Source organism: Lutjanus erythropterus, chromosome 22 (genome assembly GCF_056507025.1).
Source record: "Lutjanus erythropterus isolate fLutEry1 chromosome 22, fLutEry1.hap2, whole genome shotgun sequence".
Classification (NCBI taxonomy): domain Eukaryota; kingdom Metazoa; phylum Chordata; class Actinopteri; order Lutjaniformes; family Lutjanidae; genus Lutjanus; species Lutjanus erythropterus.
Window position 1 is genome coordinate 23,072,342 of NC_139338.1, and position 19,873 is coordinate 23,092,214.

The window sequence follows — 19,873 nt, forward strand, 5'->3', positions numbered from 1 at the left end:
TTCTATAATACATTCTGTTCCCCAGCAGTGGTCACGTGAATTTGCTTGGGAACATATAGTGTAAGACTGGAGGCGGTGCAATTTTCACTCCAGCAAAGTGAATCTAAATCATTTCCTGTACCGAGTTAAAAAGAGACGTATACATGGAGACGTGCCAGACAAACAGGGCTGTAATCGATTACTTTGAGGTCGTAATTTCTCACCTGTGTCACTACAGCTGTTGTAATATCGTCTGGAACACAATGTAAACATCTATATGTGTGATTGGAAGCGTGATGTTGTGACCACAGTGTTTGCATGACTGGATCTGATATTTTGGTCACGGCTGTAGGCAGCGCTGGAGGAGTTTAGGAATGTGTGACCACAGGGCTCTTTGGCCCCACGGCTGCATGTCTTCCTCCCTTGTCTGGGTCCGAAGACACGGACCATCACACCGCTGAACGTCTCCTCCAGGTCCAGTGTGTGACAAACCGCAGCCGACAGCCACCCACTCACAAACTGGAAAATGACAACCCTCGGGACAGCTGCTGCCATCTTAGAAGTCCAGTAAAAACGGAGCGATTTTCCCTTTTACTGCACTTCAGAGGGAGCTGTGATTGCTTCCGCCCTGAGAGTGGGCGACTGTGCGGCTGAGGACATGTCATGTTCATGTCAATCAGCAGGTCAGACTGTGTACCTCTGTGAGCTGAGGCCCTGCAGCATCAGACTCCTGCTGCCATCTGCTGGAGCTTTGGCTGAACTCACTCTGTGGCATAAATGACACTGCCATGGTCTGCAGACGGAAAAACGGAAATGCCCTTAAAAAGGCAACACTGCAATGATTTTTCATTATTTTAGCAGTTTGGTCCACTTAAAACATCAGTGATAAGAAAATGAGTAAAATGTGATATGCGTTCAAATTATTAAAACTGTATAAGAGCCTCTGCGAGGATCCATATTGAACAAAAACTACATTTCACATTAAAGGGAAAGTTCTGAATTTTTGAACCGGGGCTGTATGAGGTACTTCTTAGTCAGTGTATTAACTACAGCAGAGAGAAGTAGCAGCACAGAAGCTAAGTAATGCAATGTTACGGAAAGTGTCAGCTGCAAAACTAAGCTTTATTTAGAATATTTTTACCACTTAACCTTCCCATCAGACGGTCTTTTCCAGTGTTATATTAGTCAAATGTCACTCTCTCTTACTCAACCAGACTCCACTGACAAAACCTGTACTTTTACCTCACAGAAACTGGAGCTGCTCGTCTATCGCAGCCTCAATCTGTTAGTTTGTTTGTGACTTTCGTTAACCTGAACTAACCTTTTAAAACACTGAAATCACACAATAACACAAACCAAGTAACTGACTGAGGACCCAGTATACCAACTACTTCTGTGTTCTGTGAAGTAAAATTGCTGATTTTGCCAGTGAAGTCTGGTTGGTTTGGAGAAAACAAAATTTGTTTTATAAAATGTCAGTTTTATAACTTTATATGAAATTTTTTGTTTATAAGTAGCAGTACATTGCTTAGCTTCCTGCACCGCCACTCATGCTCCTCCCCCAAACTGTGAGCAAGGTAACTGCCATCTACTGTGACACTGATTTTAAATATATTTTTGACAGGTGACAGTTGATATTCAGTATCTGCAAGTACACCTTTTATAGACTGTATAGTTTGAAAAATGAAAACAGATTATTTCCTTTGAAAATATATTTTTAAGTAAATGGTGTTTATTTTTTCCAGTCTGTGCCACCACACACCTACATGTTCACTCATGCCAACTTAGGTTTGGCTTCCTGGGACTGTAGGAGTGGGATGAGTAACTACTTTGGACCCTCTCTGGCATGCACTGTCTCAAAATGTCCTGGCTGGAGGAAATATTTACTCAGTTGTACAGGAAGCACAGACATAGCACATGGCCGGAAGCATATGTTTCCATTAATTCATGAAATAAATGTTTTAGTTTGACACATGCTAATCATGTCATAGAGCCCAACCAGTACTGGATTTGGAGCAGATAATGATATTGATATTTCACTGACAGTTTGAGAATCTTAAAATGATGATAATGATGAATAATGATCCATTTGCTGTGATCCAGCAAACTCTTCAGAAGCTACTAAAAGTCTACAAAGACAGTTTTTATATATGTTTTGCTTCAGTGATGCACAGATAGATTTTTTAAAACAAACCTCAACTCTGACTGATTAATCAATTATTATATTATTGAATTATTATCAGATTAATTTGATGATCCATAGTTGCTGCAGGTCTAGTTAGAAGTTAATGAAGTATTGAGAAGATTATAATAAAGTTTATACTGCCCTTATCAAAAACGTTATTTACAAAGGCCAGGCATGAGGCAATTAAATAATTCTAGTAAAAGCAAAAAATATATAAAATACATTACTGTTTATATAATAGTAAGTAAGTAGCATAGTATTAGTAGGAAGTAATATATAAGTAGTGGTAGTAAGTATATTTGTATAATAAGTGTTAATAAATAATATATAATAAGATTAGCAGATAATTAAATAGTTAGTTGCAGCCCTACATGTTTCACTGAGATAATTAATTACAATCACATTAATAGTAGCTGTTGTAATATGTTGAAAATTTTACCAACTGTTAAGATGTTTGATACTTGAATTAAAGTGGTTTGCTAGCATAACTATCTGCATTCTGGCCCTGCTAGCTGTTCGCAGCCATATTACAATCACATTCATGACATAATTATTAACAAACAATAACTATTAAGGTGCCATATTACAATATAAATTATATTTCCTTCATGAGTTTAAAATTTCCAGAAGTTACTGACCATGATCACAGATCTCCATTCGTTCAGCTCAGTCCATTCATCTAGCGAACAGGAGCGTCCTTGTATTTAAGAGAACCAGATTCGACATATTTTCTTTTTGAGAAAAATAAAATAAAATATTTGTTTTGTCATTCGTTTTGAAGAGCCAGGCAGTTAATAATTTACTGTCTTATCTGTGTTTTTTAGAAGGGCTAAAGTTGCTTTATGAGTTTTTTTTTTCTTAAATAAACGAATCAGCTTCCGTATTCGTCAAATTCGTAAACAAAACGTCACGTGACGTCTCCTCGGTTCAGGCGGGCTTGTTGAAGTGCAGCAGGTTTCTTCAGTCGGCTGTTGTGTAACTAAAGTAACATGAATTGACGTGTTAGTTTCATATAGGAGACATATTTCACTCGGGTAATGATCGGACGCGTGTTCGCATTTTAAACTATCGACAGTTAAGGTGAGGTTAGCTTTAGTGAGCAAACATTAGCTTGTGTTTCTTACTTCGGGTACCAGTGTTAACATAACTGCTACAAGCTAACCTAACGTAGCTGAATAAAAAGGGTTATCAGTTAATAATTTCACACGCAATGGACCGACCAGCGAGGTTTGTGAAGCACTTTATGAAGCTTAATTCACTGTGTCAGTTTGTCTGGTGTTGTTAATGTCTCTGTTGAATGCTAACACGTTGTTTACTGTTGACACAAAGGAAGACAAAAGTGGTGAATTACTGTGAAGGCAAGGACTTCGATGATGGTGAGAAAACATGTCCTTTTTTTAGAATATATTAATGCTGTTTATTCAGCTGTAGTTATTTATTCTGCTGTGCTATTCATGAAATAGGTGTATATGCCGTTAGAACCACTTTTCCCCATGTAGCCATCCTAACTGTAAGAGAGATTTAGTTTAAGTTGCTAAAGATTAGATCAGTTTTGTCTTTATTGTCTCCCTTGGAGAAGTTTGTTTTGGTCATTCAAGAGAACAGAGGCGACATAACAGCACACATGTACAATCAAACCACAGCTATCATGCACTGTCACACTCTGATCCATAACTTATTGCACACATTCCCAACACCAGGCCAGTTCAACTGAAAAAAAAAACAGTTGCATTTGTGACCTAAAGTAAAGGATTTTAAATGTGTAAAACAGTGCACCTTTTTGATTTTCTCTCCACTTAATTCGTTTTCACAGTCAATAAAGAAACATGTACAAGAAAAGCAAGGAGTAGCTTGTTGTTTTAATGAACGTAATTCTGCAATTGACATTGTTTTCATTCAGTCTGACTTTCCTAAATTCCTTCTGCTTAAACAGCCCGAGTTACAACTTTTAAAAATAGAGAGTGTTTTGTGCATAACAACAGATGTAAGCAACGCATGGGCTGAGCTAAGCCTTCACATCAGTGTGTAATGTTAGCTGTACTGGGCACAGTCAGCACATTGATGCCATCCTGTGGGCTCACTCACTCTAACCAGTCAGCAACACCTATCAGGAACAGGTGGGGTTTAATGGTTGAGTCAGTAGGATTTGTCCAAGCTGTTCATTAACATATCAGGATGTCAAATACCAATGGTTTTGGTTGGTGAAACAAGTCGAGCACAGAAAAATGATTAATTTGATATAGTTTATTTAATTTTTAAAAGGAGAGCATGCAATGTCGTTGATCGTGACATTAAATTATTGTTGCACCAGCTTTAGCAAGATGCTAATTTCCATCTGTACTCCTACACATAACAAGCAGATGCAATAAGAAATAAAATAAAAGTGCAATACAGAATTCTGTAAATGCAGTTGCCTTACATAATAAAAACAAAGGGTACATGCAGTACAAAAGATAATATGAAATATGCAATAACTATCTTATAAAGTGAGAATGTTACCAATGCAGAATCCTTACATAATATAAACAGCACACAATGCACAGTCAAAATACAATATGAAACAAAACAAACATTCTTCTCGTGGATCATAAGTGATCATTGAAATCATATCATTGTTTGTGAGTCTATACATTGATGTGATACATTGAAAATGCTGCAGATTATACCTTTTAAGCCGTTTTTAATTTGTGCCAGTTGTTGCAGCTCATTGAGGTAGAAAGGAAGGTGCACACATACGCATACATTAATAGACTGTCTTGTCCCACCACTAACGCATCTCTATGTTCTGTCTTCATGTTGTAACAGATGAGGATTTTGCCTGTGTGAAAGCTCCACCCAGTAAAAAGGCCAGAGAGGATGTGAAACGGGAGCACAAGAAATCATCGAGCAAGTCGTCCAGTCAAGAGTCCAATTCCCAGTCCTCAGTGAGCCAGAAGAGCAGGTATTCAAGAACACACCTGAATGAAATGGGGGGAAAAAAAGTCATATTGGAAATTTTTTTAGGGGTAATTGTAACATTTGCATTTCTTTCACTGAAAAAAAAACTTAGAAAATTATGTAATTTTTGCTGGGGAGAATATGATTTGTGGGCTGTGGCATCTCTGTAGCACCACAGTGCTTCATTTCTAATAGTATATTATGACAAATTTTTGCTTTATCAAAAAATATACCTGTGATTTGTATTGCATTCGGCCATATTGTAATTTTGATTATGTTTTGACAAACTTTGCAGCCCTAGTAGACAAGTGGCACAGTGAACCATTTACACAACTAGATGATTAAAATGGTGAAGAACCGTAACAACTCAGATTAAGGAAAAAAGAGAAAATCCTAATTTTGTTAAACAACAAAGTTCGTGTTCTTTTTCAAATATGAAAAGTAAAAATGCACAGATATTAGTCTACAAAGTAAAGATGCCAGTTGTAATGTTACAACAAATCAACTTTCCACATAGGGCAGTGCCAGGTGTAGAGCTTTTGCAGAAGGGCGTGGATGATAAGGGATGTTTGCTGATGCTATCATGCTGACATTAGTGTCACTAAAATCCAAATGAATCAATTTAAATCAGTTTTTTTCCCTAATTATTGTTAATCATTGATGATAATTGCGGGTGGGGGTGTGAACTTTTTTCTTTTTTCCTTCAGCTTCTGAAGGGGGGTACGTCAGAGAACTAGGCATGTTTTCAAAGTAAACATATCACAACACATATCACCAAAGCAGAATGAGACGTGCAGTAAGAAGTACAAATGGCTGATTGTCAGCAAGAACAAAGACAACTTTGCTGATAACTAATGACATAAAATACACACCTTGTGTAAACTAAGGGAACAGTGACCTTCAATTAATATTTCAGTTCCTGTGTGGACAAGATGTCACAAGATAACACATTTGACTTGTGTAGTCTGAGTAAATACAATGATGTCAGGGTGATCACTGGCTTAGAACAGGAAAACAGGGCTGTACTGAATAGTCGGAAGCTCCGAAACTTTCTTCATAATGTCGGTATTCTATTTTAAATGTTTATTTAGTGAATGAATGTTGATTTTTTTTTTCTTGCATGCCTGTTTATTCCTGCAAGATGTCATCTGTAATTAGAAATTAGCCCTGAGTGCAAACAAAACAAATAAATACTGTTTCCCGGAGCCAGAGCTATGATGGACAATAGGTTTCATATTACCACACAGACACAGCATTGAGCACTCTCAGTACAAATATCTTGGTATCCTGCTGAATCAAAACATCAGGTTTAAATGTCACAACACATCGAACCTTGAAGCAGATGGTCTACAGCAGCATAAGACCACACCGGGTGCCACTCCTGTGAGCTAAGAACAGGAAACTGAGGCTACAATTCACACACACTCACCAAGATTGGACAATAGAAGACTGGAAAAACGTTGCCTGGTCTGATGAGTCTCGATTTCTGCTGCGACATTCAGATGGTAGGGTCAGAATTTGGCGTAAACAACATGAAAGCATGGATCCATCCTGCCTTGTGTCAATGGTTCAGGCTGGTGGTGGTGGTGTAATGGTGTGGGGGACATTTTCTTGGCACACTTTGGGCACCTTAGTACCAATCGAGCATCATTTAAATGCCACAGCCTACCTGAGTATTGTAGCTGACCACGTCCATCCCTTTATGACCAGTGTACACATCTTCTGATGGCTACTTCCAGCAGGATAACGCACCATGTCACAAAGCTCAAATCATCTCAAACTGGTTTCTTGAACATGACAGTGAGTTCACTGTCCTCCAGTGGCCGCCACAGTCACCAGATCTCAATCCAATAGAGCACCTTTGGGACGTGGTGGAACGGGAGATTCGCATCATGGATGTGCAGCTGACAAATCTGCAGCAACTGTGTGATGCTATCATATCAATAAAATAAAAAAGTAAAATAATACCAAACATTATCTATACATTAACATTAATTCTGTTTCTCACAGGACACCACTGGATGAGAGGCTGCATGAACGAGATCTAGAGGCAGCTATTACACTGTCCTTGCTCAATAATCCAGACCTCTCTCCCACCAGTAAAGGTATGTTTTGCTTTGAAAATGTGTAACTTAAAATGTAATTGTTAAAGAGTTGTTGATTTATATGCCTGTTAAATTTTTCCAGGTGATGGAAAGGTTCAAGCTCCGCCGGTAGATGAAAACACAGATCCAGCGTCTTTGCACCGGTCTAACTGCAGTGTGGATTTTGAAATCTTGGGTAAATACCTCTTATTTTTGTCCACTGTACATCTTTTGTTGCACATTTAATGATGGGCCTGATGTACTTTCCTTAATTTAATCTTGTTTGAAAGGATAGAAATTGAATTTTTGTTATATTTTTGTTTTCTTCAGGCCTGGATGAAATCACAACAGAAAATGAGTCACTGTCCAGACAGAGAAAAGCTGCAGCTAAAGCCACAGAAGAGTCAAGGAAAAAGCCCACGCAGGAAGATGAAGATGATGACTATGAGCCCAAATTGACACCAGGTTGTCACCCTGTCATCCCTCCTTAAACATTTGGTTTCTGTCTGCTCTATATGAAAATATTAGGCCTTTTTGGTCAGTTGAATGTCCAGTAATGTCCATTTGGCCGTTCGAGAGCCTCATATTTTACCTTTGCTGTCAGCAGCAAAGCGGGAGAGACGCTCTGTGGTGCGCTCAGATTTCTATGTAACTGACTTATGAGCACACGGATGATGAAGAAAGGCATTAATGACAATCAGAGAAAGTAAAAGTGTGTCCCAGCGTACAACAAAGTCACAGAAACTCTGTGACTTCAGCTGGGGACGTGTCCACTTGGCTGTCTCTACATGTGTCCTTAGTGTGTCTTTGGTGTTGTCACATTTGTACTCAGCTGTCCACTTATGATCTCCCAGGATGCATGTTAATACCAGGTGGAAACAGCCTCCATGTTGTTTTTCTTCTTGTGTCAGTAAAACCGCAATAATGCCTCTCCAGATTCAGAAAGCGATGACAATTTCAGCGAACCATCTGAGAGCGAGGACGAGGAATTCATAGTGAAGAAAGTCAGCAAAACAAAAAAGAAGGACAAAGTGACCAAGGCTGAGAAGACCAAACAGCCTCCAGCCTCTAAAAAAGAAAAGCCAGCATCAAAACCACCATCGAAACCAACAGCATCAAAGTCCAAATCACACGCAGCAGGTACGTTCTTGAAGTTCATCAAAGAAGATTCACATTTTGGCTCCGATTGTAATAATTTAGGTGATGATTGTTATGAGAATGACTTCACCTCACAGCAGTTACCACACCGGTGAGAAGTCCTCCAGCAGCCAAACCTGCCCCCAAAAAACCCGCTCCCTCCTCCTCGGTTTCCACATCAAAACCTTCAGTCTCTCCGAGCCCAGCAGGAGGCAGAATACCGAAGTGGAACCCACCAGGTGCAGTGAAGGACACTCAGAGACACTTACAGTATGTGTCAGTAAATTAAATGCTAATGTTGTCTCCTTTTCCCTTCAGGGCAAATTGGTAAAAGTCCCACTTCTTCCCAGAGTCCAGCAGTGAGGTCACCAGGTCAGGGTCTACGGCTGGGACTGTCCCGCCTTGTTCGGGTCAAACCCCTTCACCCCAGTGTTGCAAGTCACTGATAGAGTGACCACCTGTCTGTGGATGGATGTCCCTGTATGTCTGTTCTTTTTCTTCTTTTAGCTTTATTGCATATTTTTAAAAAGGTCCTTGTAAATATTACTACTACAAAATATATAACATGATTCCTAGGATATATCTTCACATGATGCTCATTGCACCTTGAGCTATTATTTCTCCTTACATGATTAAAAAAATAATAATAATGGAACAGTCGAAGGGTGTGCTTTGTTGACTCTGGTGACTGAAATGATCGATTGTTGCCCTTGTCACATCTTTATCAGCTCAATTATTGTATCTGTAGTTTATCAGATTTCTTTTATCTTCAAATTGGAGTCACGCCTCACTTTGTGGAAGACTTTTTGTTGGTATAACTGGCACGTGGAAGTTTTTTTTTTTTTTTTTTTTAACCTCATAATTTTCGTTTTTGTTTTTCCTATTGTGTGCCAACATTGTACATTATGTACATATATATATATAATAAAATTTAAAAGTTTTATTTTGTATGCTGTGTCTACTGGAGATATTACTCACAAACTTCTGATGAGATTGATGACATTATCTTGAAAGAGAGGTGGACAGATCAGTTGTTTTGGCTGCTGGTGGTGGAATCTAAGTACATTTACTCAAGTACTTAAATGACCAGTGTGTGAAATTTAGTGGGAGCTACCATTGAGCTTGGAAATTGCAAACTCTCGCCTCACACTCCCTTTCCAAACATGCAGGGCAGGGGTTTACTTGCTTAGTTTAGCTAAATTCTTGGATTTGTATGAAATCATGATTGTTATTCTAGACACTCAATAACTGAGCCACGATAGCCTTTTTATATTTTGCCGTTTTGCGTAAATTCTACAAGTCATTTCCTCATTTTGTGTTTTGATGACAGCGAGTTCAGAATCTCCAAAAGGTGTTCAACTAGTTTGTGATCTGGAGACGGGAAATGACAGACACATTTAATGAACCTGAATCGTTTTTGTTCGTTCACTCCTTAGCTTGACTCACCATGCAGGTTAAACTGGAAGGAAGCAGGCCATAAAAAAACCACCTATTTTGGATAAACACGTTACGTAGGTAATAAAATATTTGTTTAATGATAGTGTGTGTGTTGAGAATATTTTTTTTTGTTGGATAAGATGAACATGGTGTGATAGCAGTCAGTCTGCTCCACCCATTCACTCAGACTTCTTGGCTTCAGAGTTATTCTGGTTGGCTGGTTTCCTTTGCAACATAGACCAGTGTGGCGTTTAGCACATTATGGTCTTCTGGCATGAACCTTGGTCTTCAGTTCACTCTACAGATTTTCAATGGGATTCAAGTCGGGGCTTTCTGCAGGCCAATGTCTCTGTGGCCAAAGAGCTCTAGTTTCGTCTCATTTGACCAAACGCTTCCTTGTCCTTAGCATACATCAGTCTCGCTTGAAGGTGTGTCTGTAGTTTATTAGATTTCTTTTATCTTCAAATTGGAGTCAAGTCTCATGTTGAGGAAAACTTGTTGGTGTAACTGGCATGTGGAAAAGTTTTTGTCCCTTTTTTAAAAAAAAACTAGTCTCATAATTTTCTCTCCTTTTTCCAACATTGTACATTATGTACATATATATAATAAAATGTAAAAGTTTTTTAATTTTGTATGCTGTGTGTACTGGAGGTATTACTCAAACTTTTGATGAGATTGATGACATCTTGAAAGTGGGGGTGGACAGATCAGTTGATTTGGCTGCTGGTGGTGGAATCTAACTAAGTACATTTACTCAAGTACTTAAATTTAGTGGGAGCTAGCATTGAGCTTGGAAATTGTAAACTCTCGCATAAATTCTACAAGTCATGACCACCATTGTTCCAAAAGACATATCCTCATTTTGTGTTTTGATGGCAGCGAGTTCAGAATCTACAAAAGGTGTTCAACTGCTTTGTGATCTATTAGCGGGGCTTTTTAGTAGCTTGACTCACCATGCAGGTTTTGCTGGAAGGGAGGAATGCCAGGCTTGTTCTGTTCTGTGCTCTCTTTTAATTTCTTGATGCTGCTTCTCGACGCTTTGACACACTGTGATAACATTGTATATCCTTCTCCTGCTTTGTGAGCATCAACAATTCTTTTTCTCAAGTCTAAACCAACTTCTTTTGTTTTTGGCATGATGCTTTCTCAAGTTACAGCTCAAACCCCTACAGAAGATTTTATATCACATGTAAATTGGAAGATAACCCTCAGTTTTAAACCTTGATTTTACAAGCTCTGAGCATTACAAAGTGTAGAGCAGATCATTGCACAACGATGGTTTGTTCTATGGCTCAATAAAAAGGTCAGTTCTCAAGGAGGCTTATAATATTGACCCTGGTAATTTTTGTCTTTTCTGACATAATTCTGTTACTGTGTGCAAATAGAAATAATTTATGCTTTCTAAAGAAAACTAGTATGTTTAGAAATGCTATGTATAAAAGTCCTTGCTCTGTTAAAAAAGCCCTTGGGAAAATTTTGAAAAAAGTTTTAAATTTCATAGGATGGCTAATAATTTTGTCCTCTAGTTATTTGCACAAATCTGGTATGAGATAAGACAGATATCATGCCCAAGGGTGTGTCGCTGTGTTAGCACGTGGACGGGGTGGAGAGAGAGCACCTGAAATTACAGGTAGAGGAGTTTTTTTTTTTTTTTCCCCTCCTCCCTTTGCTTTCGTTGAGAGTTTAGCCAAAGCTCATGAAATGCACAGAAGCCCCAGAATGAGATCTGGCGGGATTAAAGGGTTATTGCTGGCATTTGCTGTGGCCACAGCTCTCTTATACCTTGGCTCCATCAAGAGGGAGGTCCATTCCCACTCAGAAAGGCTACAGAACGCCCACCAGAATGACTCCATCAGGGGTCTGGGAATGCTCAAGAGGATGGAAAAGATGGAAGCAGACATCAACAAGCTGCGTGAGTCACAGTTTTAGTTCAACTTGTGGTTTTGTCTCTTTCTTTTTACTTATTTATTAATCAAAGTATGAAAATCATAGTTCAACAAATAACCATTCTTGACAGTTGGGGCATGTCATGACCTGCCAAAAAAATTCTAAAGGTTATTAATTGTAACACTCTAATTCCATTTTTTGAGAAAAACACATTCCTTAAGGATTTATATATTTGAAATATATGTAATATAAAAAACAGCATCACTGCAGACAAGAATTCACGACTTCAAGCACTTTTAAAAAGGTGTTACAAGCCTTCAAAATCTAAAACTAATTATTAATACCTACTGATAACATAGGTGTAAAAAATGTGCAACTAAAATCATCTGTTTTAACATAGATTTTGTTTCATGAAAATGTTGGACCTTTGAAGTTGTGCCCCAGATTTCAGACGACTCAGATTTTTTTTTAAAAAAACATGATTTGATAATACATGAAAATGATTATTTATACACTACGGGTACTTCCTGGTTTACAAGCACTGGTAAGCCTTCTACTTTTTGACAAATTTATTAAATAAATATATATAATATTAAATATTAATATTAAATCTGGCAAAGGAGAAGTGCTTGCAAACATGGGTTTTAACACTTTTGTGATAAGATAATAATAAGATTATTTTTAACTCATGAGAAATGGAAGTCTTTGTTCAGTATTGTATCAGGTTTGTTTAACACGTCATTGAGTGCATAACGATGGCACCAGTCCAAAAATAAACACTGACTGATATTATCAGACATTTTGTTGATAGGATGCATGCCACTGTGCTTCAGGGAGGGGCACATGTTTGTAAAGCATTCACCCATTTTCTTTCCATCAAAACAAGTCTGCTGTCACTCTCTTTTACCCACAGTCAGTTTGATGAATAAACTTGAAAAGAAGGATCCAGCGGCGCCACAGAAGGTCGAAGAGGTGAAGAAGGAGAGGAAGGTGGTGAGGAAGCTGTACCCGAACTCAGCTCTGTTCAACAAGTGGGGAGACGAGCTGTCAGAGGAGGAGCAGAAGGAGGCTGAAAAGTTGTTTGACAGATACGGCTACAACGCCTTCCTCAGTGACAGGCTCCCTCTCAACAGAGAGATCCCTGACACCAGGCCCCGCAGGTGATCTGACACTTACAATCAGTGGTGGAAAGAGTACTGAAAATCTGTACTCAAGTACAAGTACTATTACATTGCTAAAATATTACTCAATTGCAAGTAAAAGTACTAGTGTTAGAAAAATATTTAAGTAAAAGTACAAAGTATTTGTCAAAAAAAAAAAAACTACTCAGAGTATCATTTCAAGTTTTTATTTCTTTTTATTTCAGCAAATGTCTCCAGCAGACAAAACAAAGCTAGATGAGGTGCAGTTACTGCCACAACTATTGATTAAATATCCATTTTAACTGGTTAAATTTTTAATGAAAAATCAATTAAAGATCAGTCATTATATATACTTTTTTTTGTTTTGTTTTGTTTTTTGTCCATATGTCCTGGTTTCCATTGGCTTTTTTGCTACCAAATCACTTTATTGGCTACTAAAATGCAGATAAAAGGTCTGGATATGAATTCAAATTGTACTCAGTACTCAACTATGATTTTAAAAGAAACTAAGTAGATTACATGGCATAATGCAGTGTTTCCCAACCCTGGTCCTCAGAGTCCACTGTCCTGCATGTTTTAGATGTTTCCCTGCTCCAACACACCTGATTCTGATCATTTGAATCAGGTGTGTTGGAAACTACTTAATTGCAGAAATTTGAGTATTTGTAATTAATTACTTCTACCCCTGCTTATAATGAACCACAGGTCACGTCACACCAGGTCAAAACGCACTAAAGGCGTCTGACGCTCGCGTTTTGAAGTTCACCCATTGTTCTAAATGGCAGAACACGCAGTGAACGCATCTTGACGCGCGTCAAACTGACTTGACGCTCGCACTCCGAACTTGTTTCGATTTTGGATAGTCAAATGAGGACCAGGTTTTTTTTTTTTTCTGCAGCTGCAGTTCGTGTTAGGGCAGAGTTCAATGAAATACATTTTTTTTAAAAAGGCGTGGGCGTGAGGAGCGAGTGCTGATTGAGCTTTAGCTCCACCTGTAAGCAGGTAAAAAAAAAAAAAAAACTGGCAGCAGAGAGCGAGGGAGGGAGAGAGTATTTAATGAATATTGACAGATGACTTGATATAAAAGCGTTTTATGATCATGAAACATAATATTACTTAACACTTTGGCGGTGTGTGATTTTTTTTTTTTTTGCTCCAAGTCCCATTTGTGTACTTTTAAATACTTAATTACTCCCCGTCGATTAATCATAACTACGTGTGTGAAGTGCCGACAGATAAAACTTTTCTGATGATAAATCTTGATGGTACTGAACAGTTACCTGACTAAAATATCTGTCTGAAACAGACAGACGCTCGTCTCCTCCATGAAACGTTTGTCACTTCGCTGCATTGTTCTGAAGCCTGCTGTGCGTTTTTGGCCTGAAACAGAGAATCTCTACTCACAGGTGTGCTGAGAAAAAGTACCCGGATGATCTGCCTACCATCAGCGTCGTGTTAATCTACCTGGATGAAGCTCTTTCTGTCATCAAAAGGGCGATCCGCAGCATCATTGACAAGACACCAGCTCGGCTGCTGAAAGAAATCGTCCTGGTGGACGATCACAGCAGTAATGGTTGGTCGACATTTTCGTGTAGTAGCTATTTTCTCTTCTTGCTACTCATAAACCGTATCACTGCACAGAAGGAAGTGTGCATCTACTCATGGATCAGAGGCCTGTGTTCATGTCAAAGTCAATAAAATCTAGCCAGTAAGCCTGTAACTGAGGTATTTTAGTGAAACAGAACTGGCTGAAATTTGTTGGTTGTAGCTCATGTAAGGACACCTCTTATGTGTTTTTTACAGTAAGAAAACATGAATGGCTTTTCCATGATTTTGATGTAAAATAATGTACATTTTTGGGCAGTAGGACTAGGGATGTGATCTACATCTACACTGGCTAATCTGAACTCACTATCAAAGGTATAACTAGACAGAATCTACAGCTCACGTTACTAAATTGGTTCATGACATAAAATATTTCCCCCCTGCAGAGGATTTAATGGAGAAACTGGATGAATACATCAGCTCCATCCATGAGGAGCGTCCAGGCCTGGTGAAGAAAGTCCGGCACTCTGAGCAGCTCGGCCTCACGCAGGCCAGACTGTCGGGGTGGAAGGCTGCTGTTGGCGACGTGGTGGCCATTTTGGACGCTCACATAGAAGTCCATGTGCAATGGTTGGTTTGAGCGCTGAGCGATCTGTGTTTTCTCTCTCTTCAAGTCCTGCAGCTTACGTTAAAACTGTCACTGTGTGTCCAGGGCGGAGCCGATGTTAACTCGTATTAAAGAGGACCGGACCGTGATAGTGACACCGGTGTTCGACAACGTCGGTTTTGATGACTTGAAGGTGAATCCCTACATACCTGCAGCAGACGCCTTTGACTGGGCTCTGTGGTGCATGTATGAGTCCTTCAGACCTGAGTGGTACGCTTTAAAGGACGACTCACAACCTGGAAAGTAAGTTTCAGTTTAAAGAGTCACTTCACCCAAATCACATAAAAACATACTTTTACACTTGAAGGAATAGTTTAACATTTTGGGAAATTGAGAATTTAGACCAATAACACTCTTATCTGTTCCTTTGAAGTGCAGATGAAATAAATGTCTTTTTAACTATTTTAGATTCCATCCTCCATCATTATTTTGTACCTATTTAACAAAAAGCAAAAGTAATCCAAATCCAATCATGTTTTCTTTAATAATATTATGACATCCACCCATCAATCAATTTTCAAAGGTGCTGTAAGCGACTGGAGAAAGATTGTTGATTCAATCTCATTCTCAGGTTGTCAAATACCAAAGCTTTGGGTTGGTGGCTCCCAAAACGTCTGGTGACAATTGACTATCTTTATCCAGAATTACTTATTGATAGCTAAGAGTTAGCTAGCTAGCTAGCTAGCAGCAGAATGGTACGTTAGGTTATGACACACTCATTTCATTTTCAATCAAATTCCTCCCACCTGCCTTTCTTGTTTCAGTCCAGAAGTAATTCACTGTTTAATTGTTCAAATGTATTTTTTTCTATTTAAAAAACAACTGAGAATCCCTTCTTGTACTCAGGTAACTTTGTTACCTTTTCTCAGCCTCATCACAGGGAGTTCGGTATTTACAGATGCCCGATCACGGCCGTGTACATTTGCAAAATGTAGTAGTGCTGTAGGATAAGAGCAGATGGCCTCGTGGGTTTTGTCCTGGCAGCTTGTCCTTAAAAGTTCTACTGCAACTGACAAAGAACTTGATGATGTATTTTTACAGTCAGTTTCCTTTGAACGTACCAAACAGTCCTCTGCCATGATTCATGCAGGTCCCCAACATGCTGGTAAATATATTGTGTCCACAGTTTGTCCACAGATTTAGCTTGATGATAAGATTCACACAGCATACAAAGCCTCCACCTGCAAACTACGTTGTCAAACAAAACTGAGCTTTAGTTCAGAGTGACCAGTCACTCTCCTCTTTGATTGCAGAACCTCTTTCCCTTTAGTTCCAATCACCTCCAATCCTGAAAGTCAAAATGGTGCACAGCGATTGTATTTCCCAGCATGTAACTGACCTGTTTTATTTATCTAAAAACAGGTTGACACCTTTATTGGTGGACACTGTACACATAGACCTAGTGTTGATGTGCATGCACGCACATCCAAACCAAACAGACGTGGCCAGAGCCAAAAGTAAGAAGGCATAAAATAAACAAACAGCGTGCAAACTGCCGGGCTTCAATGTTGCTGATATATTGCATCAAGGTTCAAGCAAAGCTGCTCTTCGTCAGGCTAAAGTGACAATCCAAAATGTCACCTTCACGTAGATGATGTTGTGCACTGTAGTGTGCGAGCAACAACTAGTTAGCTCAGTTAGCTGTGCAGCTAACTACATAATTAGCAAAGTCCCAGTGTGCTGCAAGCAAACTACCTGAGTACTGTATTCCTGGCCAAACCGATCGATACTTTATGTGTCACGTTCTGTCCTCAGGAGCCCGTCCATCATGGGGATCGTTGTAGCTGATCGCAAGTTCTTTGGAGAGATCGGAAGCCTCGATGGTGGAATGAAAATATACGGTGGTGAAAATGTGGAGCTCGGCGTCCGGGTAAGATTTTAAGGATGTTTCAAAAGTGACTAAAACACTGTAATTAAAAAAAAGAAAGAAAGAAAAAGTCCAAGAAGGTGTGAAGTTTGCAGTAAATTTGTAATGGTTGTATGAACTATACCATGGTAGTGTGACTTCTAAGGCAAACCTACTGAATGACACTAAAATACAGTTTATGTAGTTACAGTCAGACCCAAAATGAAGCTACTAAATGCATAAAATGTGATAATATCAGTTTGTATAGGTCACATGTTTGTATTTTAAAATAATCAAGTACTTATATTTTAATTCAATTCAATTTCTTATACCAGTATTTTATTTTAATGTTTGAAGATTGATGAAGAGGGTTTCTTTCAACAATCTAAATCATACAAGGTAATTGCAGGATCTAATGTGATGGCAAAAAGTGTGAGAGTTTACCTTCACTTTCTCTAATGCACACTGAGATAAGGAGGAATAATGGAATGTCTGGCAATGTAAATATATAAGAGTGCACTGTGCACATTGCTTTGGACTTCCACTCTCTCTACAGTATGCTTCCTTGTGCATTTTTTTTGCTGGTAATACACTTAATGCATGCAGTATGTCTTATGCCCTCTCCTTCGCAGGTGTGGTCATGTGGAGGAAGCATAGAAGTTATACCTTGCTCTAAGATTGCCCACATTGAACGAGCCAGAAAGCCTTACCTCCCTGACCTGAGTCAAATGATGAAACGTAATGCACTGAGGGTGGCGGAGGTGTGGATGGATGAATATAAATACAACGTCAACATCGCCTGGAACCTTCCCCTAGAGGTAAGAGACGATACCTCACGCAACTCCGAATACAAAGACATATATTAGGCTTCAGAAAATAATGTTCTGGAGGCTACTAATAATGCAAATACTGTAGTTACTCACATTTTTGTGGCCTTATTGTCTCAATATTTCCCACAGAATCATGGGATAGACATTGGTGATGTGTCTGAGAGGAAAAAGCTGAGAGAGAGGCTGAATTGCAAGCCTTTTAAGTGGTATCTGGATAACGTTTACCCCTTGCTGGACCCTCTGGATAACCTGTTCGGTTATGGAGCGGTGAGTAGAAACCGTCTCAGGTGTGACGGCGTTTGAAGTCTGAATCTGCAGGTGTCACCGTCAACCCTCGAGAGGTTTATTTGCTTAGGTTAGCTTAAGATTTAAGATCCAATGAATCCAATGAATTTCAGAGGCCCGAAGAGGCAAACATATCCAATAATTCATAAAAGGAAATAATAGAGGAACATCTTAAAAAAATACAATATAAAATTCTTTGTGTTATGATTATTATTTGAAATGATTCATAATATTTATGCTATTTATAGTCCACTACTTCTAATAGATGCTTTAAAGCAGTGTTCCCCAACCCTGGTCCTCAGGGACTCCTGTCCTGCATGTTTTAGGTGTTTCCCTGCTCCAACACACCTGATTCAAATGATCAGCTCGTCATCAAGCCTCTGCAGAAGCCTGACAACAACCTGATCATTTGAATCAGGTGTGTTGGAGCAGGGAAACACCTAAAACATGCAGGGCAGTGGACCCTGAGGACCAGGGTTGGGAAACACTGCTTTAAAGGCTTTCTTTCTATTTCTGCTTGTGTTGGTAGCTGATCAATGACCTGCAGCCGGGCCTCTGCATTGACCAAGGCCCAGTACCCGGGAACATACCCATCATGTATAGCTGCCACTTCTACTCACCTCAGGTGTGTATAGATAATCACTGCATACACAGACTGTGTGATAGAATATTTCCTTGTTGCTAATTATTTTATTTTTGATGTAGTACTGTTATTATCGCACCAACGGAGAACTCTACATCGGCGGAATCAAATCTCACAAGTACAACAGCAACCGCTGCCTGGTGGACCCCGGGACCGGACTCTACCCGGGACTGTACGAGTGCAAAATCGCCAAGCAGAAGAAGTTCGGCATGCTGTGGGATTTTAAACAGGTAAATATTACAATTATGTTTTGTTGTTGTTGTTGTTTCATTCTGTAGCTTCCAAGCGGTGTTCCTTATGCATTCAAAACTGAAAAATGCTATTTTCCCAAAGCTCTGCATGATGACGTTGTCGTCTATAAACTCCTGAGCTTACAGGAATAGTTTGGATTACTTCAAGTGGGGTTGTGGATGGCACTTATTGGTAGTCATTGTATCAGCTACAGTAGATGCTAGTCTGCACACCTGGTGCCTTTCTCTACTTGGGTTATGTCAACTGCCATCTACTGAAGGTGATACACTAACTATGGATAAGTACTTAAAACAGGCCCACGTCAAATAATCTAAACTATGACTTCATTGGAGGGGAGAAAAGGGCATCAGCACTGTAACCTATGTCATTGCTTTTTTTTGCTAATGGTTAAGCGGAGGTTTCCATTTGGAAAAACACAGGAAAAAAGCAGATGGATGGAAAATATAAACCCACAGAGGTTGTTTTGATTAGAGAAAAATGTGTTTTATTGTTGTGTTGTATTTTTATTCCCAGGATGGACCTATCCAGAACAGAGAAACGAAGAGATGTCTCGAAATAGCGAAGGGTCAAGACGGCAATTACAAACTTGTCGTTCAGCAGTGCAGCGGTCAAAACTGGAAGATACAAAATCTCATCGAAGACCACAGAAGAGTGGTGGGTGAGGCCGAGACGAAAGGATAAAGACGTCAGAGATGACTGCTTCACGTTCTGCACTACAGCTGCTGGATGCACAAGAGCCAGACTGTGCATGAGCACACTGGGAAGAGGTGATCATTTTTATTTAACTGTTGCTTTTCTTTTTTTTAACTTTGTGACTTACATTTGTGGCACAAAGCCTGGGCACTGACATTGAGTAATGCTTTTTTTTCTCGGTTTTGTATACAAAAATGTCTCTTTGTGTAGCAGTTTTTGCATGAAATTCCTTTTTATCATGATAAGCAACTGGCTGTGGATAACAAGGACACAGAATGAGCTGTGAAACATCAGCAGGCTAGTTTCTTACAAAGTTCCTTTTGA

At 39.2% G+C, this 19,873-nt stretch overlaps 2 protein-coding genes across 3 annotated transcripts; both read left to right on the forward strand.

The window, feature by feature from the left end:
* Nucleotides 1-3,076: 3,076 nt before the first annotated feature.
* rad51ap1 (RAD51 associated protein 1) lies at nt 3,077-8,970 on the forward strand. 2 transcript variants are annotated; one of them, XM_084711430.1, is made up of 9 exons: nt 3,077-3,391; nt 3,494-3,540; nt 4,970-5,105; nt 7,112-7,206; nt 7,289-7,381; nt 7,516-7,650; nt 8,122-8,325; nt 8,424-8,561; nt 8,641-8,970. In XM_084711430.1, exons 1-9 carry the CDS (start codon nt 3,375-3,377, stop codon nt 8,766-8,768), a joined length of 993 nt encoding a protein of 330 aa, XP_084567556.1. In that variant the 5' UTR covers nt 3,077-3,374; the 3' UTR covers nt 8,769-8,970. The 2 variants fall into 2 exon arrangements, with proteins under 2 accessions (XP_084567556.1, XP_084567555.1); XM_084711429.1 differs by having other exon boundaries at nt 3,078-3,391; nt 8,421-8,561.
* Nucleotides 8,971-10,791: 1,821 nt separating this feature from the next.
* LOC146306933 (putative polypeptide N-acetylgalactosaminyltransferase 8) lies at nt 10,792-19,767 on the forward strand. Its single transcript, XM_084710931.1, has 11 exons — nt 10,792-11,671; nt 12,560-12,806; nt 14,195-14,361; nt 14,780-14,963; nt 15,046-15,243; nt 16,756-16,870; nt 17,479-17,664; nt 17,806-17,943; nt 18,491-18,586; nt 18,667-18,834; nt 19,370-19,767. The coding sequence occupies exons 1-11, from the start codon at nt 11,461-11,463 to the stop codon at nt 19,535-19,537; spliced, it is 1,878 nt and encodes a 625-aa protein (XP_084567057.1). The 5' UTR covers nt 10,792-11,460; the 3' UTR covers nt 19,538-19,767.
* Nucleotides 19,768-19,873: the final 106 nt, after the last annotated feature.